We start from the raw sequence: 26,284 nt of genomic DNA, 5'->3' as shown, positions 1-26,284 counted from the left end.
AGAATTTATTTTCTATTTTCTAGAATGTGTTTACATACATATAATAGATGAATGTAATAGATAAAGTGAACCCAAGCGCATCTTCCCTGCAGAATTAATGCGCTAGGTTGTAAAATCTGGCTTCTTCCCCTAGCCTTGAATTTATAGCATGCCAGCCTTGTTAAATGTATGGTGCTATTCTTTCTACTCCAAGATTTAAAGCTTAGGATTGAAAAAAATGTTCCTCCTGAGCTACCATAGCACAAGCTGAGACCATCTGATCCCATCCCCCTTCATCCTTCTGCATTTATTGACACATAATGAATTTAGCAGAAGGCAGCCACAGCTGGTTTCACTAGCTCATATATGCTAGGGAAAATTATTTTACACTTGTTATCCATTGCAGCATCCTTGCAGTCTGCCTGTGTTTTCTGGCAACGCTGAGCACAGGTTAAAATAGGGGTCTTCTTCATACATAGAGAGGTGGAGAACAGCCTCTGAGCACATTAAAGAAGGGGAATTGAACAATCATTTCTGTTCTTCTGTTACACAAAATAGATTTTTCATGTCTGAAGATGATGGTGTATGGAAAGTCCCTTATATGGTGGATCTTCAGTTTATTCTACCTGAAAAGAGCCTGGGGTAAGTAAATGTATGCTTGTGCTAATGATCATTTTGGTTATTAATCATATGATACATTTCATATACATTACCATACAGGTTGTTTCCCATCACTGCACAGTGGTGCATTATTCCAGATTAAATATATAAAAGAATATTCCAAATTCTAAGATTGTAAAGGTGCCTTGTTGAACCATGGGATGGACAGGTTTATCGTAATTTCTACTTTCGATGACTGTGGATTTATGTATGCATGTGATTTGCTTTCAAATACAAAAACTGGTTTATCAATTGAAGATTTTGTAAATGATATTACCAGACATACTAAAAATGTTGCTGAATTTTATATTTTGTAAAGGCACACGACAAAGCTATGACAAATAAGTACCGTTAAGTATCAGTCACATGGCTAAAAATAATGATCATAATGACAAATAATAATTCTTTGTAGCTTAGTGTATTGATATTAGTGCCTATGTTGCATAGTTACATATATGTTTTTATAATTGTGTAATGTTTAATATATATGAATTTCTCTATGCTTCATAAAGTTCAAGCAAGCTGTACTTTTTATTTACAGCACTATCTCCAAGTACTATAAGTTAAAAAAAAATCACTGTTATATTAATTTGGAAAAAATGTCATACGCTTTAACTGATTTTTAGAGCCATTGCAGGAATGTTTTCATGTATCTTGGCAATAAACTAAACGCACCTGAGTGAAAATGGGAGTATTACGCTGTTGGCATATTAGCATGTACATGCGACTCCCACATACCTTGATGTTAGCCCACTGCAGAGACATTAATAACTTCTGATCGGCAGCCATAAGAAATGGCTTAAGTCCCTGGGATGAAATACTGCATTAGAAAACAATGATTTTGTGTTGTGTTATTTATTAATATTGATTTACCAATCCAATTACTTTGTATTGATGTTTGCATTGTCAAAGGGATTTAACTAAAACATAAAATATGCTATGTGATCTGTGGCTCTCATGTAAGACTCTAATGCATTACTAGCACTTATAGATAAATAGAACATTGCAATCAAAATGACCTTTCTATAATATGACTTTTGTAATTAATAACAACTGAAATCTGATTGGTTTGTATGAATTAGTGGGCACCACTAGCACTCTGAACAGCATTTAAATAAGACTTTACATTATACCTAATTCGATTAAATGTTTCTTTTTATATCTGCCCGGAGTTCCGCTCTAAACACATCACCACCCACTGATAATGTAGATGCAGTCATTTTCCTCTTCCAGTTATAAATATTCCACTGCAATTTTTTGAACAAATGTCAACATAAATGTGTGCTTTTTATGCAGTGAAAAGATAATTTAATACTGTGAAACTAGATGATTAAAAGTCTGCCATCATCATCCTTTCCCTTAGCCTCTGCATTAATAACAACTGAATAAAATCATACTAAATGCTAAAAGTCAGCATGTATTGCTTAGTCTGTCCAGGTGCAAGGCATTCATATGTTAAAGTCAACCTTCACTTAAAGGGTAACTCCACTTTCGTGGGAAAAAAATTAGCAAATAAAAAAATAATAATATACTGTATACAATTGTGACACAAGTCATATTGTAGTTGAACGCTATTAAAAATTACCTTTCCTTTTCAATCTGCAGTCCTGTAATTTTCTGGAAAATGCAATGTAATATGGCTACCTGGAGGTGTTCTGTACAGAGTGTGTACAGAACGCCCCATGAACATGTCATTTCCTGCTTCTGTGATCTGTTCATTGATTTTCCCACTGAGATACAAGTCAGATTTTTGGAATCCCCTGCAACGAAAATGTCATTTTTGGTGAGATACTCCCAAAGGGAAATCACCTCTATAGGGAAGCAGACCCCACTTTCCTCATTAGAGCCCTGCATATACAGTAGCAGTAGCTGATTGATAAAACCACTCCCATACAAATTCACTCACACATGGACTTGCACATGGACACAGACAAACAGTTATTTCTTCAGAATAAAAAAAAAGGTACGAATCAGTTTGTTAAAAATCTCTGTAATGTACATAGATCACCCAGAGGAGAATGCTTTTTTTTCTTAACAAAAGAGAGTTACATTCAATTCCCCTTCACAAGGTAAAATAGCTGACCATTTTTTTGGGAGGGGTTCATTCATCTATTTTTTCTATCCAGCCTACCCATCTCCCTCCAGTCATGTGCCTAGCTCCTGGAGCCTCCTGGGATATTGGGATATGCATGTCACATATCCCAGGAGGCATCAGCTTCCATACACTGCAGCTGGAGGAGGGTGTACCTAGCGTTTACCTAGACCCAGAAGAGACAGTTGGTTCCCAATGACATCAGAGAAGAAGATGGAGGCAGTGGACCTAGGTTTGTGAGAGTCAAGCTCACAGCAGTACAGTGCTAGATTTGCTGGGCAGATGAGTATGTAAATTCAGGACAAAAGGTAAAAATAAACCTATAAAGAAATGTACACAGCAGAGAGAGAAGTTCCTTGTTAAGTTTAATCTTGCAGACTAGTTTATAGGCAAACCTCGTAACAGGATATGGCCATACGTAGAGTATAATGGCAGCACCTTTCTTACCCCGGTACATGTGCCGGACAGTCTACCAATGTTCTTGATGGTCATTCTGACTGCACAGTCATACTAATCCAAGGGTTCAACGAAACCTTTCTTAAAGCTTAATTTCTGAGTACACAGTTGACATTCACATATAAAACTGTCTTCACTGTCAAAGGATTTTTAGTTTTATTTAGACACTCTCATAGTGCACACACCTCTGCCAGACAATACAGCTAGTAAGACACAAGTAAGACACCTCTCCTTCTGTTATACTGTACTTAAGGAATACAGTGGTGTCATCATCATGCCTGAAGTCTACTGATGGGACAATGAAGGAACAGTAACAAACTGATAAATCCCACACTTCTTTTACTCTGCTCTCTCCTCCTGTAAGCACATGTACATGCAGCAGAGCTTGATTGGCTCTTAGTGCTCTCCTTCCCTCTCCCATTCTGAGTGCTGCTGTGCAGGGGATGATAGGAGTGTGATATAAAGACAGATGCAGTTGCATATTCTAATTGCATGCATCTAATGTAATTGTATGTTAACTATTTTAAAAGAATTTACAACTGCATTTAAAAGTTTTTTCATATCTCCATGGCGTTCAACTCGGGTGGGAAAAAGATAATTTTATACCAGAGTTGGGCTTTAAAACTGGTCACTGTAGTTTTTTTGCCTTATGTGTTTTGTTGGGGATATTTTACTTCACTTCTTATCCTTTTGACACAAGAAATAGCAGGTAATGTCCTTAAAGTGAGAAAAATCCTCTCAGTTATCTTGAAAGCAAGTGCCCTCAGAGAAAGGTTGCCCCTCTTTTGATAAGGAGGGGCTGTGCCTGTGTCAAAGGAATGCTCTATTCCACGGCAATCTTTATAAAGATGGAAAGTTTTTGAAGGATAATGGAGAGCCAATGCGTTTTAAGGATCTCCCTCTTCTTCATCACGGCTGTGAGCATAAATAACGTGAAACTGTAGCAGAAAGGATAACTATGTGAAATGGCAGTTAAAAAAAACCCTGAAAATATTATGCAGGACCAATGTGAGGATTACAACTGAACAGAATAGCAATTACAGCTTTCAGTGTAGCTAGGCAGGCATCTGTGCAAAAAAAGGTCAAAATGTCATAGTCCTAACTATGAGCATCCAAAATTAACAGACTGTAAGGATGAGCCAAACCACAGATGCAGAGTTGTACTAGATAATCAGATCAAAGTACACAATAGCAGCCTGAAGGGGTAGGATATAGACAACTTCGGTCGAGCGGGTGCCTACTTTTGGGGTGCACACTACCTCATGTTGTTAACTTGCACCATTTTTATAATAGTTTTCTAATATTGTATGTAATATTGTATGTGTTCTGGTGTGTTAAGCTGCCTGGAAGTTAGGAATGGGTTAAGGCTGCCATGTTCATGGTGGGCTATAAATAAAAAGGGAGGAAACCTAGCTGGGTCCATGGGTCTTGGATGGGAAAGTACAAAAAGGACTGTACTCTTTGCCCCCCCCCCCCCCCCCCACACACACACACACTTTGGTGGGTACCCAGTCCGGGTACCAGAGATGGTTTATGGACTTTGCTGAAGGGACTTTTCAATCTAAGATGTATGCACAGGGCAGCCTGAGCTAGGATGTACTAAAAGTGTGTATGGAGAGTTGAGAAAGACATTATATTAATTTATTATCTGCAAGAAAAAAATTCCAAAAGTGCCTGGTCTGAAGTTCTTTAAAGATAGAGGTGCATGCAAGGCATATAAAAGAACAGAGCTTGTAACAGTGGATGAAGAAGAATTCAGGAGAGGAAATGAATAAGGGTTAACAAGTGGTGAAGTCTGAAAAATAAAAGGATATATTGATGTTGCCATGAGTACCCAGAGGAGTGTTTGAGGCTATAGCTGTCAGCAGGTGGGAGAGAAGTGTGACATGATAGGAATACTCCCTCAGAGTGTTCCACCCCAGACCCCAGATTTTCCTTTTTCTGGCTGCCTGGAGGAATCCCTGGACAGGAGATCCAATGCATTTCACTTTACTTTACGTGTAAGACAGTCCTGGGTAGGCAGCTAATCCAGTTCTCCACCAGAGTGTTCCTTCCCCTTGCTGGCCCAGGGGGTGTAGGTCTACTCACTCCTCCATCTACAAGCGGATTTGTCGGTGGCTGGTACCAGGCCTTCTAGCTGGGCAGCTCCTTCCCTGCTACACAGGTGGTCCTCTCTCTGGGGGCAGATGAGGTGCTGAGTTTTCCTGCTTTCCAACATATCAGCCTGGAGGTGAGCCCCTTCCCATCTGGACCTCCTCCCAAGCTCCTGTTCTCCAGCCTCACTTCTCCATTTTCCACCCAAACTCTCCTGCTATTGAGCAGGCTCAGTTACCCTTAAGGGCTGTCTTGGCCCCTTGCTTGTTGGGGATTGGCCAGGATCCCTTGACAGTGCAGACTAGCCACTCCCTACCTCCACCCACTGCTTCCAGAACTCTGACACAGAATTAATCTTTAGTAAATCTATGATCCAAGGCTAAAGAGGTCTTCATCTTACATGAAAAGCATTTTCTTCATTGAAAAACTCCTTCCGCCCATCATGAAACTGAACTTTCACTGGAAATAAAGTTATGCAATAGGTCTACAGAAAAAGCATTTTCCCCTTCCCCCTTTTTTTCCATCTGAGAAGGCATAATAGTATAATATAATATGCTTTGTATTGACTTACGATGGCCCTCTGAGAAAAGGAACTTAGGTTTAAAATAACATCCTTATGTTAAAAAAAAACTCCTTTATTTTTGCTTGTGGATTTATAGGGTGAGAATCGTCACCCCATAAAGAAGAACTATGTTTTAGTATTAGGATAAAACCTAATATCTCCTGGGAATGAGCAATCTGCGGGACCCCATCCTTTCTAATCTAACTGATGAATTGAAGATATTCTGGTCTGTGCGTTAAACTTTAGAGGGTAACTAAAATGTGATACCTCCACATACTCCATGTAATGCAGATGAACAAAGACAAAGTTGTAGTTCAGCCTGGGTGGCAACCATGGCTTTCTCCCTTGATACAGAAATGAATGTACTCAGTCACCCAGGGAAAGGAAATTGCAGGCTTCCCAGGTTAAAAAAAGGAAATTTAGTAAATTAAACTGTTTGTTTTGGGTTAGATACACTTTCAGCCCTGGTTGACACTAATGTGGTACGGGAAACACAGAGAATCCTGTGCGTTACCTGCACCGTATTGCAGTCACACGACGTCCATGCAATCTGTTACGGGTGTCAATGTTAAATTAACGACACCCCGAAATAGATTGCAAAATGCAGTGCGATTACCAGTAATCGCATGGGTTTGAACACCCATGTGATGCCAATCAGGTGTGGGAAAAAAGGGTCCTGCACCTTTATGGTGTGGATGCGATGCGATTTGAGCCATACAAAATGTATGACTTAAATCGCAACGCACAGACATCGTATGTGATTTGCACAGGAATGCGGTGCGGTTCCTGTGTGAATCACATGCAATGTGCCGCACTGCATTAATGTGAACCAGGGCTAAGGGTCTGTTCTGCTAATTGCACCTCCTCCCTCATTTATACCTATGATATATTCATTGTTGCACTCTCTAATGTCAAATAAATGTCCCTTGTAATAACAGTGATGGGTGGATCTAGGAACCTAGGTGCAGAAATGCTAAAGCTTTAACCTTTAAGAAACATAAGGTGATTGGTGAATGTGTTCAATAGCATGGTAAGTACTTCTTCAGTCAGGATTTTGGAGCCCAACTCTAGGCTGCTAAGAAATTTACCTATGCAGTGGGGTTCTCCTCAGATTTCAGGGGCTAAATGCATGTTTGGCTATGGGAGAAAGGAATAAATACAAATACTTACCTTTTTCCTTGTAGAATGAATCAGTGCAAAAACAGTCCTTAGGTAGTTCAATTGGCAGAAGCGCTCAACGTGGTTGTTCAAAGGATAGGCACGAGTAGTCTACTTTAGTAAAACATCCAATTACTTTATTTCAGCAAATAAAACGTGTTTCGTGGCTTCCATGTAGCTCTTTCATGTGATCCGCCTAGATGACTTCACTGCCACAAACTCTACATTCCACCTAGTGGCCAATAAGGAATATTTCCCATGTGAGTCTCACTACCAGCTGATACTAGACACCAATTTTATCACCTTGCACTGAGGAAGTGGCAAGTTAAAGCCACAAAACACATTTTATTTTGTGAAATAAAGTAATTGGATGTTTTATTAAAGCTGACAGCTCATGCCTATCCTTTGAACAACCTCTGTCAAACTACCTAAGGGCTCTTTTGACTCTTTTTACAACTTTGTTCATCCACCTGAGAACCCTCAAAGAGCACCCAAGATGGGAGTTCCCGAGGGATAGAGAGCGACTACACTGACCCTGCGTGGATACAGGTTTTCTCCATTCGCACACTAGGAAGGCAGGATGTTCTCCTTTAGCTGGGTGACTGCAGCCTCAACAGTTGTAAGTTCATTTGGACCTTTTTTCCTTTTAATGTGGAAGCCCTGCATTCTCATTTTTTAATTAATCTACTACACAATAAGGGCTCTCCCGCGTACCTCTCTTTTCTTTTTCGGGGGAAAATCTGAGCTCTACCAGTAACCCCTGACAAGCTTCTCAGGATCTTACGGTCCCCGATCTACTAACACACCCTAGACTTTACCTTTTTCCTTGCTCTTGCAGGCTTTCTACTATCTGTGAAGCCAGTCTCCTAAAGCCACTTTACTTTGCTGCTCTGCCAGTGGTGGCTCTGTAATGTTATCATGGACAATGTAGGACCAGCAATCCTGCATTGTAGGGGAGGACAGGGAAGGCTCTTCCACATTCGAGAGCACTGAACAGTGGAACAGAGTGCAGGCTGCCAATTGAGGAATAAAGTAAACATTTGTACTTTTGCTCCAATCAAACAGGCATCTAACCCATGCAATGCATTGGGGGATCCACCACACGGGTCTATTTAACAGCAGCTTGGAGCGAGGCTTCAAATAAGGATACATGCTTACTAACAAACAAGTCAGAATGTATTTGTTATGTTTTAAATGTGGCCAATGCCATGAAAGACCAGTATTTCTGCTCAGGTGGAGGGTTGATTTTCTGTAATTACTGAACCTTTTCTTATACTAGATGTGACTGTATACTAAAGAATAACAGATGGATCCTGAAGGAGGAATTTTACAAAGAAAAATGGATTAGTGTGTAGGTTGGAACTTTGAATTGCACACACTCTGAAAAAGTGGAAATCTTTTCTTCAATCTATATGGAGAGTTTTTATTGTAGATATATGACGTCTGCGTTTCATAAGTGTTATGCTATTCAGAAGGAGAGAAGCTGTATGTACTAACTCTACCTTTGTTAAGGTACACAAGGAATTAGTATACCTATATACTGAGTCTGATTGTTTAAATCAGATTCTTTATTTATGTACTAACAAGATCATGTACACGTAAAAGACAGGTCATTATATACGATGACTTATACACTTTCACAAGGACATCTGGAGTATTTATTGAGCCCTATTAATTTCTGTAAACATGTTATTAGCTGTGGAACCAAATCCATTAGTTGCACATCTCATCTTGTGATGGTCAGTATAGAGAGAATTCAGGGAGTATCCGCTCTCTGTGACAATCTCACTAATTCAGATTTTCCATTTATTAAATTTAGGGCAAATACAACTAAGAACAAGGGGGAACAGATTATGGTGTAGGTCAGAGAGCTACAGGTTCCCTTGGTTAAGGATAACTTGGTGGAATGGGAGGATGGGGTTTGGGCTCAGGATACTGTATTGGGGAAAATAGTGAGGTTGCTTAGAAAAATGACTGTAGTCTTGGGATGTATGCAGGAAATCTGTGGTAAAGGGCTGAAAGGCAGGGAGGAGAGAGTAGGGAGAACCACCGAGGAACATGATGGGCTATCTGTGAGTAAAAGAAAAAGGAGGCAAGTGATGGGAATTAGTAAGGTGCATTTGCTTCTCATTCCACTCCAAGCATTAGGCATTTGCCTTTCTTTGAGCAAATAAACATATGCCAATGTTGCCACATTTTGTCGTGGGCATTCTTTTGTAAGTCATGTCCTTCATTCTCCTTATATCATCTACCCTGTTAAGCCACATCTGGAAGGATTCTCCCACTAGCAGGCAGGGATGTTGGCATTAGCAGAATTGAGGAGCTGTCTTAAGATTGATTTCTGATACGTTTTAGTGGGGATTGTGCTATGATGTAGGAGGAAGAAGGATGGATCTGCAGGGATGTGAAAGCCAATGAACTGTTGTGAGATTTTTATGACTTTCTCACAGAAGTCTGAGAGTTTGGGCATTCCCAAAAGATGTGTGGAAGAAATGCCTTTTTATTTCCACATTACCAACATTGATTAGGTAAAGAGGATATCAATTTGGAGATTTTAGTTCTGTACCACCCCGAGATGATCTTGTAAATACATTCTTGGATACTGGTGAAAGCACATTTTCTAGTGTTGGGAACAAGTCATGTTCCCTAGCCATAATGTAAGACAGGTGGTGGTCAGGATTTGGCATGATTAAGGAGTAGATATGTGACAGGGCATGTCTGAGAAGGCCTTCGTATGAGCAATGATTCTCAAAGCCTGAGAAGTTGTAGCAGTATTCTCTGGGTGATGGTAAAGTGGTCAAAAATGGCATAGTTGCAGGATATTCCAAAAGGGCAGGTAGAAAGTGGCTGTAGAGGAAGTCAGGTGTGTAATTGTTGGCCTAGCTACAACATTAAATTAAACTAGGCACACTACTGTTTAGGGCCGCACCCCTACACATGTAGCTCTTTACATGTAGACAGTAGCTCTTTAGATGAAGAACAGGCCAGACGTTTTAATCAATAGATGCACAGACTACAACCATGCAGTTGGTCCAAATCACAAACGCAGTGTTTGCATATAACCAAATATCATCTGAAATTTTGGATTCTTGCCACAAGCTGCAACAACCTGCACCAACTTTTAGAGCAATTGATACATGGTGTCATTTAGCCAATATTAGTCATGCCACATAGTGCAAATCTGTGAATTTTAGTGAACTTACTTGAATAATCACAGCGTATTGCAAAGCAACTGACTATAATTTGCTATTTAGCTTGGACCTAGCATTGGTCATACTTGTAAAGCATAGGCCACCCAATATTTTCTTGGACCCAGATCTTCTGTAGATGTGAATGACTAAATCCATAGGACCAACTCTTTTAGTATGTCTTTTAAGCTCAACATTGTTGATCGGCAACACATTGATTGCAATCTACCAATCAATTATGACCTTATGACAGGTAGATAGTGACCCCACTGTGCCAACCCTTCTCAGAAGTGCTTTCCTTTCTTATATGTAGTGTAGCACACCCTGTTTTACTACTTACTGACCTCTGCATTGCTACCTACTGACCTCTGCATGACTTAAAAATGACCTACTGGCCTCAGCACTCTGCAATACTATCCACCAACCTCTGGACTTATTAGTGATGTAAAGGCTGAAATATGCATTACTTCTTACTGACCTACTGACCTCTGCTTTAAGTATTACTGAACCCTGCACTCTGTATTACTTCCTACTGATCCCTGCACTCTACAGAGAAATTTTTTTTGTTTTTTTTTCAATCATACTTACATAGGTGTATGCAGCATCGATCCAATGCTGCATCTGTCTCCTGTCTGCTCTAAGGGTGAGAACTGAGTGTTCAGACACTGCTGATCCCTCAGTTCTCCTCGCCGCTCTGAGCAGAAACCATCTGCTTTGCTCCCCCAAGAGCTCACTGGAGCACTGGGCTAAGGAAGCGGCAGGAGCAGCTGGCTCAGGCTCTTAGTGGCCAGATGCTCGTCCAGAATCCTGGGTGGATCTTGACCATATGCTAATGGCCAAATGACTGCAAATACTCCTGAGTAACACCTGAGCAGATAATGATTTGATGAAGGAAAGTCAGCAACAGTCCATTATCATGCTGGTTGTCACCATATTAGATTCAAACTTAGCTGAAGGTCTGCATGTGTATAGACATCTTTATGCAGCCTGCAGTTCTCCAGAGATATAACTTATTTATTGATCTTTACCAAAATGTAAGCATGTAAGGCAGATTCATTAGAAGAGAAAGTTATATGTAGGAAATGTACTATTTTAGGCTCGGTTCACACTGGTGTGATTTCTGATGTGACTTAAGTCGCACAGAGTCACATGACAAGGGAAATCAAATTGTGTTCAATGGTGCCAGTTCACATCATTGTGACTTTGATTTTGAAAAAGGTTCCTGTGCAACTTTGGTGTGATTTCAGTGGCATTTGGCTCCATAGAATATGTTAACCGCATCCAAAGTCATATCAAGGTTGCACTACATGATCTCACTGAAAATCGCATCGGAATTGAGTCACATTAGTGTTAACAGAGCCTTAAAGGGAAAAAAATACAAACATATTTATTAATACAATTAGGTTATTAATGCAAAACCAATTGAATTTACATTAATCATTATTTTCTTTTTTTGCTTTATAGGAATATCTGAACCATCTTTTATAGCAAAGAGTGAAGATAGACTATTCAAATATTTATTTCAACAACAAGATTACCAGAAATGGGTTCGTCCAGTCGAACACTTAAATGACACAGTGAAAGTGAAGTTTGGTCTTGCTATTACTCAACTTGTAGATGTAGTATGTATGACACATTTTATTATGATAAATGCATAAAAGGATTTATATTTTATTAATGACCTGGATTTTATTAAAGGAACTTTCCTTGAAAAGATATTTGATTTAAAGGGTAACTCTACTTTAAATTAAAAAATAATATAGCATATACTATTACTACACAAGCTATATTGCAATTTAATGTTAATAAAAATTACCTTTCTTATTCAATCTGTGACCACTGTAATTTTCTGTAAAATGTAATACAATATGGCAACCTGCAAGCTCTCTGTACATGTAATTTCCTGCTTATATGATTGACCCATGGATTTTTCCAGATGTCTGCACTAAGATACAAGTAAACATTTAGGCACCCCCTGAAATAGGATGTATAGGAATTATATTTTTAGTGAGATACTTCCTAAGGCCTCATGTACACGAGGCGTTTGAAAAACCCTTCTGACCGCTGGAAACTGAATGCTAGAAAGCGTAGGCTAAAAACGCCAGTTTAGCCACATTTACCCACGTGTTTATGCGTGTTTATGCATGTTTGCGTTTAGAAGCGTTTTTAAAGGATAACCTCAGGAGACCCTCCCAAATGCCCAGAATGCACTGAAAACTAGTAAATAATTAACTATTTCAGACATTTTGTGAGAAATAGAGCAGAAGCAGAGAGAGCAGTATGTGTTGAGATGACCTGTCTTTTCTGTTTTCTGGTTGTATTCACTATGGATCCCATCATGAGCATAATGCGGCACGTTATACCAATTTTTCCTTCACGTGAAACTGGAACTGACTGCACTGATGTACTAGGTCCATTTGAATACATGGAATACACTGTGCATGCATTTTTGATGAAGAAAAAGGCTCTGGACAGCATGTGGACATGGACCAGTCAAAACACGTGTCTAAATGCAAACACGCATAAATGCATTTACATGCGTTTACAAGCATTTGGCGTTTGAAACGCCGGTAAACTCCTGAACATGATTTTTGTGCTTTCAAGAAAATGCCTGTAAACTCAACTGCCTGTAAACTACTGTAAATGACTATGTGTACATGGACACATAGGAAAACATAAAGGAGAGTTCAGGGGCTGCTGAAGAAAACGCTCAACTGCTCCTAAATGTCAGTTTAGCCCCTGCAGTGTACATGAGCCCTAAGAGTTAGTAACAGACACTGCTACTTTCCTCAATAGAACACTGAAAGTGCATCAGCTGATTATATTGAACAAACTTTCCCATTCAGGAATCAGTATTCCAAGGGCATAGCGGAACATACAGCTTCTTCTTAAGAACAGAAACAGGTTGGATTTTGCTACCAAGTTTTTTTTTTTATTCCTTGCAATGTACATGGATCACCCAGAGGGGATTTTTTTTATCTCAACAAAACGGGAGTTACAATTTAACCAGTTCAATACCGGGCACTTTCACCCCCTTCCTGCCCAGGCTAATTTTCAGCTTTCGGCATTCTCACAGTTTAAATGGCAATTACTCTTTCATGCACGAAACTACACAAATTAAATTTTTGTATAATTTTTTGAGACAGAGCTTTGTTTTGACTAGATCAGTGCAGTGTTACCATAGTGACACTGTACTACTTTGGGGAAGTGATCAGGATTTTTTTTACACTATGATTGCTTTTAACAGTGATGATCAATCATTTTTATAAAAGGCATCCATTCTTTCACAGCCTTTAATTGAGTATTGTTGTGATTAGCTGTGATTGGACACAGCTATCACATGCTACAGATGCACTGTGATTCGCTCTGTCTGTACCATGTAATTGCTGTAACCCATCACAGAGCTTATTACAAGAATAAACAATGACTGGCTATGAATGGAAGCCATTCATTATGTACAGCTGTCATGTAATTGCTGTGATTGATCACAGAAATCACATGATACTGGATCCGGCCCAGTACAATAATCTGTCATCCACTGTTTTTGGTGGACACAGCAGGTGACAGATCACACTGCAGGACAGCCCCTAGGGCTTGGGAGGCACATGACTGTGAGAATGTCATATATCCACCCAGGATGGGAGAGCTCCTGCTCAGTGGTCATTTGACAATAGGCCGGGTGGGAGGCAGTTAAATATATGAAATATGGCAAATATTAATAAGAAGAAATAATTATCAGCAATGTTTTTTCTTATCATCCATGTGAACAATAATAATTGCTTACACTTTATGCGTTAATGCTCTCTACGATATCAAGTTTAATGTTCAGAAGTAGGAGTTATATTATGTATTCAAATTTCGGGGGCAAATCATGTGGCTATTCTCTTAAGTAAAACTATAGTTTTATGGAAAATGTATTCAAATTTTATAATTATGATACAAGCCACATTTAAATGTATTGTTATGCTTATAATTATCTTTCCATTTACATATTTATAATTGCAATAAAATGGACATATCTTTTATCTGCACCATGGCAACTGACTAAAGTCTGTGGATGGGATTTCATGAATTCTCTGCTGCTTATTACTCTCTTAGTACTAAAAACAGAACCTGTGAGCAAATTAAATGTAGACCATAGTATAATATGTGATATACCCACCATGCTAGTACTACATTCCCACAGTACTAATATACTGCTGAGGACACCTTGCTGTGTTAGCTCTGGAAGACACTACCTTTGACAGCTCTAATAGTTCTTATATCAGTGGGGTTGCCAATTATGCAATCTATTATACATCTCTGGCACTGAGCATGTAACTGAACAGTGCATTACCACCGCCTCTCCTCAGGATTTAAAGATAAAAAGTATAAAATAATTTTAAATCTGAACTCCAGGCAGATATAAAATACGTATATTAATGCAGCTCCATATTAATATGTTAGAGATTCTGTATATAACTCTACAGAACAGACAGTGCACAGTCCACATGTGTTTATCTGCCGTTTCACTGCAAACAGAAAACAGGAACTTTATTACAGAGAAAAGCCATAGAGTTTTATCATAGATGCAGCTACAAACTTATAAACACTGCCATCTACTGGTTGAAGAATATATCTCTACTGAACAATGACACTGATGTAGTTGTTGTACAAAACTGCATGAGCATTGCATTGCAACATAATTTATACATCAAATGTATTTATTAAATACAAGCAGTGTAAGTACCTGTATTTGACCAGATGGCACTTGCAGTCCATCAGAACTCAGACTGGGGGAGGCCGAAGTATGACAAAGAGCCAGTCAGTTGTACTGCAATGCAAAGAGTATGCTGATAGGAGACGAGAGCAGATTGACCCCACCTGTGTGGTGCTTCTCCTCCCACTGTCCAGTCAAAGGTTGGGGAGGAGTCATGTAAGTGAAAGTGAAACTGCGGCAGTGAAAAATCAAGCTCCTCTCCCCTGCTAGACAGGGCTGTACTGTGTGGCAGAGCTGTGTACATCTCAATCATTTAGCAAGTAAAATGGCTCTCCTACATGTGTTTTTTATCTGTGTATTTAGCTGTTTGCTTGGAGTCAGATTTAAATAACGTTTTGAAAGAACCTTGAAATACTGTATATATAGTTGGCATTGGGGATTTATGTTTTTTTTTGCCATAACAGGCCTGAAGAGTTTTGCTTCAAAGCGTATCTAAGCCCAAGAATAAAAATGTTATATATTACAGCTTACCGGTTCTTAGAAGTGGTGACGTGCCCCCCCCCCCCCACACGTGCTCCCGCCATGTATTCCGGGCCCTGCTTGCCCATCTGCGGGCCTGGGGCCGACATGACAGTTGCTATTGGGTGGAGGGGAGAGAGGAGAGTGGGCATGTGTTCTCCCCTTCTTGCTGTGACCTGGAAAGTGACGTGTATGACATCACTTCCGGGTCACCGCTGTCACTTTCCCCTGGCTAGAACAACCGGGCAGAGATGTATTGCAGACAATCTGCATTGCAATACATCCAGTGGATCCAAGAGGAGACATGCAGGATCTTTTAGACCTTGCATGTCTCATTAAAGAGAACCTGTCACCTAAAAATCATCACATAGGGAACTTTGTGTCCCCTATGTGATTAAAAAAAAATAAAGTTACTCCTAAGCACATAACATCCCCCCTGTATAAGATAAATTACCTCCTGCCAATTTGGTGGGTATGGGGATAAAGTTTATATGTATGATGTAAAAAGATTTATGATGGTTTTGTAAAGGTATTTTTTGTTTTCCGAAAAAAAAATTTACTAAAAGATATAATTAAAAAAAAAATAACATCCCCCTCCCAAAAAAAAAATTTTGAGGCCCTCCCACCCCCATATATGCACGAACGTCTACTCATGAAAACATTGATTGCGATACACATGTTACATATTGCTGCGCATGCAGGAGTAAGAGCAACAATTCTAGCACAGAACCTCCTCCATAACACTAAACTAATGACATGTAGGGACTTTTGATGGGTATCTATTTACTTGGCACATCGTCTTTTATATTTTACCAAAAACTGGGTAATTAATTTCATTTGTTTGCCCTAAAATTCACTTTGGTGTGTTTTTTACTGATATTTTGCATTTCCTAGACCTTTGTGGTAAAATCTTGTGACATAAAAAATTGGAACTACCACTGTTTTATTCTCCAGGGTTTTTGCTTTCAGAAAATATATAATGTTTTGGGGTTATGTGTAATCTTCAGGCCCACAATTAATTTAAACGTGTGCAAAAAAAATGCTCTGGGAGCAAAATGGTTAAATGCAGGAGATACCCTCCTCTCTGGCAGGAGATTCTTCAGGGGGTTCCTACATTCTCTAAACATGGTGGTAAGAATAGGTAGTTAAGCTGTGGTTTTACTGTCTCCCTGACCACCCTTTTAAGCTTACACAGTGACCAGAGGGGTTTGTAAACATGCTGTGGCCATGGCAAAAAATTATAGCAGCACATGCAATGAACGAGGTTGCATTGTGGTTGTATGAACTCTAAAAAGAAATCCACAATGGCTCACATCCAAGGATGGCTACTGCATGTGTAAATGAGCCCCTATTCTTACATGTGTAAAGAAAGTGCTTCTGTTGCTGTCCTATCTAAACAATAACAACTGTCTTTAATGTTTGTAGGCAGCTTTATCCATTCCAACTCTAAGACACTCATCATAAAGCACTATCTAAAATTAACTGTACCTGCTCTTATGTCATTACACAATCTATATACAGTATATATTATTATAAATCCAAAACTGGTATAGAGGCATTTATGGGTCTTGCAGAGGAGATAGATCAAAACAGTAGCATTTCTGTTGTCGACAATAAAAACATTGTTTCGATTTATCTCCTCTGCAAAACCCATGAGTACTTCTATATCGGTTTTGGGTTTGTATGGATTTCTTTGTGGGTGAGCACCTGGGTATTTAGCTGAACCCGTTGGTGCTGAGTGTACGCATACACTATATTGGTCTAAGTATTGGAATACCCCTCCAAATCATTGGATTCAGGTGTTCCAATCACCTCCATGGCCACAGGTGAATACAATCAAGCACCTAGACATGCAGACTGCTTCTACAAACATTTGTGAAAAAATGGGTCACTCTCAGGAGCTCAGTGAATTCAAGAGTGTTACCATGATAGGTTGCCACCTGTGCAATAAGTCCATCCATGAAATTTCCTTGCTACTAAATATTCCACGGTCAACTGTTAGTGGTTTTATAACAAAGTGGAAACAACTGGGGACACCAACTCAGCCACAAAGTGGCAGGCCATATAAAATGACATGCTGAAATGCATAGAGAGATTCATGGAAAGGGTTTCCATGGCTGAGCAGCTGCATCCAAGCCTTACGTCACCAAGTGCAATGCAAAGTGTTGGATGCAGTAGTATAAGGCATGCCACCACTGGACTCTAGAGCAGTGGAGACGTGTTCTCTGGAGTGACGAATCACACTTCTCTGTCTGGCAATCCAATGGACGTGTCTGTGTTTAGTGGTTGCCAGGAGAACGGTACTTGCCTGACTGCATTGTGCCAAGTGTAAAGTATAGTGGAGGGGGGATTAAGGTGTGGGGTTGTTTTTCAGGGGTTAGTCTTGGCCCCTTAGTTCCAGTGAAGGGATCTCTTATGTCGTTAGCATACCAAGACAATTTAGACAATTCCATGCTCCCAACTTTGTGGAAACAGTTTGGGAATGGCCCTTTCCTGTTCCAACATCACTGTGCACCAGTGCACAAAGCAAGGTCCATAAAGACATGGATGAGCTGATTTGGAGTGGAGGAACTTAACTGGCCTACACAAAGTTCCAACCTCAACCCGATAAAACAATTTTGGGATAAATTAGAGCGGAGACTGCTAGCTTGGCCTTCGTCTGACATCACTGCCTGACCTCACAAATGTGCTTCTGGAAGAATGGTCAAACATTTCCATAGACACCCTCCTAAACCTTGTGGATAGCCTTCCCAGTAGAAATTAAGCTGTTATAGCTGCAAAGGGCGGGCCAACTCAATATTGAACCCTACAGTCTAAGACTGGGATGCTAATAAAGTTTATGTGTGTGTAAAGGCAGGCATCCCAATACTTTTGGCAATATAGTGTATATGGAGCCCCATATATGCGTATCTGTCTTTGTGCTGGGAGCGTGCCACACAGCTAACTAATGTACTAACGATCGGGATCCATAACTCCCAGTTCTGAGTCACCTGATCACTGTGATAGCCTCAGATTGGCTATCACAGTGATCAGTCCCTGTGAAGCCCACCTGTGCATTTCTCTCTCTGTTAATGGAGAGAAAAGGTACATTGTATCTCTCTCTCTGCTCACAGAGAGAGACAAATGCACAACTGTGTGTAAAATAAAAGAAAAAATAAAGAAACAATAGCTAAAAAAAAGGTTGATCTAGGTCAGTGCCAGGGTTAGTGTTTGGGTCAATTAAGGGTCAAAGGTCAAGGTCAGGGTCAACGTCAGCGTCAAAGGTCATGGTCAGTATATTTTGGGCAGGGATTTAAAAAAACAAACATTTTTTAAATTATTATCAGTGTGTTTTAGGTAGGATGAACAAAGCAAAATGCGCACTATTGTTTCTGGGCTGTACTATGGATACAAACAACAAATAACATTTGTGGTATTGCTGCAATAGTCAGAAGCAGGGAAATTTATTTTGAGTTGTTCTTTGGTTGTAGGTTATGGTAGTAATAAGAAATATGCAGCTAAATTTGAAAAAAGGATTTATTTTTTTTTTTACAATTTTGGGCCAGTTTTCTTTTGATAATAAAAATAAATCAGGAGATATCCATTATCATTTTCCACCAAATGAAAGCCCAATTCCTCCTGAAAAAACAGGATATAATCCACCTTGAGTCACAAAGTAGTTGTGATGATATGTAAATTTTTACTAACATGTGTCAAAGTTGCAAAATTGTGCTTAAGCACTAACATTTGTTTTACCCTTTGGTGTGAAGGGGTTGAACACAGAGTGCAGTGGCTACCCTTCAGACTATATATTAATATAAAATATCTCTGATCTGTTGTAGGATGAAAAAAATCAGCTAATGACCACTAATGTATGGCTGAAACAGGTATGTACTTACCGATTATGTTTTCAGGGATATATAGTGAGTGTTTTTAATAGTGACTACTTTTATTTAATCTGTATTGCTTTGTAGTGTACTGTTGACGCCTGACAACCATTTTTTGGTTACAGAGTTTCATAGTTGTTTGCCACTGCCTGCCTTTCCAAGGTGCCTGCCATATGACACCATACTGGACAGTGTCCTGGTGATTGCTTGGCATAGAGAGGTTACATGACCACTGCTGTCCTCTGGGCACTAGAGGGAACCTTGTAGAGGACTGACTTGGCCTCTGCAGTGGTCTCTGGGCAAATATCTTGGGAAAGCCCTGTGTCTATTAATGACACAGGATTCCTGAAGAATTTGGTGTCAGCTTATCTCAGGGTACAGGGAACAATAATAAACCTCCCTTCATTTTTTTCAGTGTCAGCAATAATTGCCCCCCCCCCCCCACGACCACTGATGTCAGGGGCATCCAAAATAACCCTCTACTTACTGGTGTCATTGAGTGCCATATTAATCCCATTTGCTTGGTGTCAGTGCCAGCAATAATTAACCTCCCTTCTTTGATGTCATTGTGTGCAAAATTGGTCCCTGCCTCATTGGTGTCAGGGACTAGTTTTGCACACAATGACACCAGAGAAGGGGGGTTAATTATTGCTGTTACTGAAACCAAGGAAATGGGATTAATATGGCACTCCATGGGATTAATATGGCATTTTTCTCTTGATCAGCATTGCTGGCTATTGATGGAGGTACTGATGAGGGTATTTTGATGGCAGGGAAATCTCCAAAATACAATAGCTCAGCAGGAGGGATTCAAGTCATTTTCATTCCTTCAAACTCATGTATTACCAGGCTTACTTAAACAATTTCTGTTTTCTCCCTCAGCCAGTTGGACAGCTCTGCCTCATACTTATCAGCCTCATCACAAAGGTTTTTATTGAAGGAGCTAAAGAGGGCATTGATTAGATTTCTCCTTGTCCTCAGTGATATTTGTTCTGTATACAATACAGAAATAATAATCTACTACATCATTTTTGTAATATTGTTTTTCAAACATTTATTACAAAAAAGATGTAGTTTGAACCATTCAATGTCTGTCTATCTGTCTGTCTGTCTGTCTTTCTATCTATCTTTTTTCTTTAACATATCAATTAAAACAAAGCTTCAAGATTGTTCTGAGATACATACAGTTGCATATCGATGCACAGTATTCATTTGCTTTGTATTTGTTTTGACTGTCCATTTTAAATGTATTGTACTTGTATTTTCCAAGGTTTTTCTCTGATTCTAAGCTCAGAACAGGCTGTTACTGCGTATGTGCCATTATTCATACTGAACACGTTTCACTGTAGATACTTTCCATACCTGCCTTCCCATCCATCATAGTTGTCAGTTCTGAGATCAGTCTTTACACTGCAATCTTTTATAGCATTCCTTAACCCACGGGGTGTTCCAGGCACATCATAAAGTGGTTTGACATAATCTACGCACATATATTTTACCCTTCATGTTAAAGGGGAGTCAGATAGAAGTGACATCTATTGTAACAGAGATGCTTCTTTGCATATAATCACTACTGAGGAGACTGGAAAGGCTTTCAATTTTCAATTTCTCAATGAGGTTATTACATTTCACTGACATTAAAAGGTTTTCACCGAGGTGTTAAATATTTACATTCTTTATCATTTCTTTCAGGAATGGGTAGATGTTAAGCTAAGGTGGTCTCCTAGTGAGTTTGCTGGAATAACATCAATTCGAGTGCCATCTGATTCTATATGGATTCCTGACATTGTTCTCTATGATAAGTAAGTGTCTGCATGTTTTCTATAAACAAACTATAGAAAAAGTCAGCAGTGTAGGCTTTCCTTTAGTGCCTGCCAATCTGCTACTGCTGACTAATGTTGTCCTCATGTTGCTTGAAAGCTCAGCACTGAAGCACCATGTCTACCGCTGCTAGTGTTGCCCTTGCAATAGGGGGATCTGTAAGTCATGGTAACCTCTGGTGAAAATCATATTATGGTCTGAATACAATAAAATTAAATCTGTTTTGTTGGTATGAATAATTGTAAAAAGACAGTCGCTACATAAATAATGTGCATATACATATAAACATTTCACAACATACCCCTATACCAAACCATTAGAGTTGATGTATTGCACCTATAGTGGGTGCTATATTTTCCACTAACTTCACAAAAAACATGAAAGACGCATAATCAATATGGGTCCAAGAGTGATTTAAAATTAAGAAAAAAGGTGACAGTCCTTTCTATTCCTTTACGCTGTGACCCAACAAAGAGAGTGACTATATATCTTCACCACGTGTCGGCAAGGTATATATAAATTGCTCACTCACCAGACCTTTTGACCCCAATTAAGGTGGTCAGATGCGCTTTTTGGCCATATAGGAGACCATCCTCTGAGGTTCTCCTAGAATATTGCTCCCCTCCAGCAGCTCTCCGTTAAAATGGCCATAAGCTATAGCTTGGGGATTCCCAGCATATATGGTGTTCGGTGCGAGCTAATCCTTAAGGAGATTTGGTGCCAGACTGCTCAGAAAATCCAGACAGATAAAAATCCTTATCTTTAGTATTTACTGAATGTACATTCAATTCATAAAACAAACGGTGTTTCACTCACATGGAGTGGTGCCTGTATACCGGCACCAGTATCTGCAGCTTGTGAATGCCAAATATGGCCGACATGTGCTCCAGGCCTCGCTTTCGCTATGGCTAAAAGTTCCCGGACCCGGAAGTGGCGTATTGACACTTCATGCTTTCAACCATTGTTGGTATGGGCTATGGCCATTTGAACCATATCATTTGCTCTTTGCACTGCATTGCACACTAGAGGTTTTTAACTAAAAAATGCTGGAAAAAATGCTGGATAAAAAAACATTGCTAAAAGCATTTTTTAGTAGCGTTCCACTAGCATTTAGAAGCTTCCAGGAGCATTAGCATTTTAGCAAGCATTAGCATTTATTAGCATTTTTACAGTATGTGAGGCGAAACAAAAACTAGAAAAAAAGCTGTTAGTAGTGTTTAGGAGCGTTCAGCATTTTTTTCTGCCAGAAAAACACTCCCAGAAACTCTACAAAAACAATTTCTTTTTCTGCTCTTAAACACTGAAGCTTGAAAAATGCTACTAGCCTAAAATAGAAAGCTCCTTAATGAATATGTAAAGTCATAAAAAAGAGGTTACAACCAATGTTATGCAAGAGTGCTAAGTCTTAAATCTTTGTAGCTATGCCAGTCTTTTGGTTAGGCACAGCGTTCTACGGCAGCAGTAAACACACAGGTTGCAAATACCAAGATTTGTATAGAAGAAACAGCCCAAAAGTACAAACAACCCAGGAGGGACACCACACTGGGAAACACTCACAGCAGTTCTGAGCAACTTGTAGAATGGAGTAGGTTCAGATGCACTGACAGCAACTGTCTCCGAGATTGGAATGCGGCTAGATTTTTTTTTACATATAAAAAAGTCATTTTAATATATATTTTTACATATATTTGTAAATGCATTCCAAAAATGTAGATTTGTATTTTTAAAGGCATACAGTATATTTGAAATGAATTTTTAAAAATATTTTTCATATATTCTGTAAAAAAAAACAAATTTCAACATGCAGTATATATATATTGAAATATATTTTGAAATATATTGAATATGGCCAAAATTGTAGCATTTCAAATATATGGCAATATATTTGGGAAGAATATTTTTAAAATATATTTCAAATATATTTTTCTTCCATGAGGGCTAGAACAGGAAAATATAGATAAAACTATATACAGTGCATAGCTATTTTATATGATATAATATTATGTTTAGATCTATGTCTGAAATCAGCCTTTTATCCAATTTTACTGTGTAATCTTAAATCATCTGAAACTGTAATACGTCTGTGTAAGAGGTAATATATTAAACAATCAGTAATGCAGATGCCTCTGAGACATGTCCAATCACAAAAATGCCCTTTATAACAATATTCTTTGTTCTAGTGCTGATGGACGTTTTGAAGGTTCTGTTACCAAAGCTGTTGTGAAATATGATGGCACAATAAACTGGACACCACCAGCTAATTATAAAAGTTCTTGTACTATTGATGTGACCTTTTTTCCTTTTGACCTCCAAAACTGTTCCATGAAGTTTGGATCCTGGACTTATGATGGGGCACAAGTTGACATCATACTTGAAGACTACGAAGTAGACAAAAGAGACTTCTTTGATAATGGAGAATGGGAAATAGTAACTGCAACTGGAAACAAGGGGAACCGAACAGATGGATGCTGTTGGTACCCATTTATTACCTATTCCTTCATCATAAGACGCTTACCCCTCTTTTATACACTCTTTCTTATTATTCCTTGTATAGGACTTTCCTTCTTAACCATCCTTGTTTTTTACCTCCCCTCTAACGAGGGTGAAAAAATTTCACTGTGCACATCTGTGCTTGTGTCTCTGACTGTGTTTCTTCTGGTGATTGAAGAAATTATTCCATCTTCCTCCAAAGTCATTCCTCTTATTGGAGAATATTTGGTGTTCACCATGATATTTGTAACTTTATCAATTGTTATAACAGTTTTTGCCATCAATATCCACAACCGATCTTCCTCAACACACAATGTAATGGCACCATGGGTGAGGAAGATCTTCCTTCACAAGCTTCCTAAACTGCTTTGTATGAGGAGCCATGTGGACAGGTACTTTACACGAAAAGAAGAGACAGGAATAGTCAATGGACCGGAGACCTCTAGGAACACATTAGAGGCAGCTTTGGATTCCATTCGTTATATAACACGGCATGTGGTTAAAGAACATGAAGTTCGTGAGGTATGATTATATGAGTCTATTGTTTATTAAATGTGGGTTTGTCAGCAGTAGTGTCCTTTTTACTCAAAGCATAACAAGCAGTAATCAACCATTCTTATTAGTTTTTTCAAGGAATTTCTAAAGCACTGCAGGGTATATTTATGCTCTATAAATGAAAAGGATAGATAAATAACACATTATTCTTTGAAAGTGATAAAATGATTTAATTAAACATTGGATTTTACTAATTTCAAGGCATATATAAAACCACCCTGGTACCCGCAGATCGGCGAAGCGGATGACAGGACGGAAGTCTGTGCTGACAGCGGGGTGTGCCGTTTTTTGTTTCCCTGCAAAGCAGGGAATAAATACTGGCACATCCCTTAGTAAATCAGCACAAGTAAACACACCAAGAATTGTTAGATACACAGTTAACCCTTTGATTGCCCCTAGATGTTAACCCCTTCCCAGCCAGTGTCATTAGTACACTGTCAGTGCATAATATTAGAACTGATCATTGTGCTAATGTCACTGGTGATGTCAGTGTCAGTCATTCAGTCAGTTCCCACAAAGTGTCAGTCAGTATCAGATTGCCCTCCGTACTATCACAGTCCCACTATAAGTGACTGATCGCTGCCATTACTATTATAAAAAAGTATTTTCTATGTATGGGTCCCTACACCTTCTGTTTTTCCCTATTCCTTTGCTTTTCATCCTCTATACATCGTCAGGAGCACTGTAAGGGTTAAGTATTGTATAACTATGACAGAGGGGGGTCTGTGCATACAGTGCTCCTGACAATGTAGTTTATGGCTTAAAGTGTTAGTAAAGCCACTTTGTTCATTTTTACCTACAGGTAAGCCTAAAATAAAGCTTACCTGTATGTAAAATGAATTTCTTCTAAATGTGCACCAATTAGGAGATGTTTTTTTTTTTTTAAAGCCGGCATATGCTCACTGAAGGAACAACATACCCATGCCATTCCTTCGGAGCACTGTGCCATGTCCCGAGACTCCTGTGCGCATGCGCGGGAGTGACGTCATCACAGCTCAGTCAGCCAGATGGATGGAGCTCGCAAAACCGTAAGGAAGACCGGGTGAAGGTGGAAGCCTGTACAGTGGTGACAGAGCGCCACTGAAGGGCTTTGTTTTAAGGTAAGGTTTACATAATGTGCTAGTATGCGTTGCTTGCTAGCACATTATGCCTTTACCTTGCAGGGGATTTTTTTATTTGGATGCAGTTTACTACTGCTTTAAGAACATGATGTCAGCCTGCACAGTGGAGCGGCTCCTGGCTACACAGCAGTTAGCTGGCAGAGCCGTGTTCTCACTATTACAGGCATTTTTACCCAGTGTTGGGATTGGCACCACCACTTGTGAACTTATGGATTAAATTGTTTTTATGTTTGACTTTTAATAAACGGTTTTATGCTATGTGAGCGTATGTCCTCTCCTGATTCCATGTGTATCCAAAACTGGGGATGATGGTCTGGTTCCGGCAGTGTATAAAAAGCAAGTATGTAAGACCCATCAAACCAAGAGTCAAAGGATCTGCTGAGTGGTTGGAAGATTGGTGAAGGGTTATTATTGAGTTATTGATATAGGCACTCAACAAAGCAACATAGAGTGTTTTTGGACTATTGGTTACACAGCTTTGATTATTTTACACATTGGTGGATCACATCAGCATAATGTGCAATTATTAAAAACATTTTGCACTGGTCAAAATTTGCACTGGACACTTTATGTTTGTACTTGTATTGCAAATGTAAAACGTTGCACCTGCTAATTTTTCGCAAAAGAGTGGATTGTTTACAGGTATCAAATATTGTTGATATGCACAAAGTCGCTTTAATTTTTACATCAAGAAATATATACTTATTTTTAAAAGTATATCTTTTTAATTGGATAGTTACTTTGCTATTATTATATGTTTTTTTCAATTATAGCACTATATATAGTAATGCATGTATATACCATTGGATTCCAGCCTGTGATGCCCCATCATTACCATGACATTTTCAGTTTCCAATGTTGTTATACTTTCACTGACAATAACTCGGTTTTGCAACACTACACCCAAATTAATTCTCCATAATTTTTAGACAGAGATTTCTTCTGGCGGTATTAGTATCCTCTGGGGTTTTTTTATGTTTTACTATATAAAGGAAAAAAGAACTACATTTTTGACAAAAACATC

General features: G+C 39.1%; 1 protein-coding gene across 1 annotated transcript in view; it reads left to right on the top strand.

Moving 5' to 3' along the window:
* The first annotated feature begins 203 nt into the window (after positions 1–203).
* The window catches only part of LOC149447547 (neuronal acetylcholine receptor subunit alpha-5), a 29,869-nt gene continuing 3,788 nt past the window's right edge, over positions 204–26,284 (top strand). The window contains exons 1-5 of the mRNA XM_089652416.1: positions 204–621; positions 11,654–11,811; positions 19,229–19,273; positions 20,966–21,075; positions 23,275–24,106. Of these exons, the coding sequence (XP_089508542.1) occupies positions 555–621; positions 11,654–11,811; positions 19,229–19,273; positions 20,966–21,075; positions 23,275–24,106 (1,212 nt within the window). The 5' untranslated portion in view covers positions 204–554. The remainder of the gene's footprint in view (positions 622–11,653; positions 11,812–19,228; positions 19,274–20,965; positions 21,076–23,274; positions 24,107–26,284) is intronic.

Source organism: Staurois parvus, unplaced genomic scaffold (assembly GCF_062004578.1).
Source record: "Staurois parvus isolate SC_StPar_1 unplaced genomic scaffold, SC_StPar_1.0 ptg000682l, whole genome shotgun sequence".
NCBI lineage: Eukaryota > Metazoa > Chordata > Amphibia > Anura > Ranidae > Staurois > Staurois parvus.
This window is presented reverse-complemented; position numbering and strand designations above follow the sequence as displayed.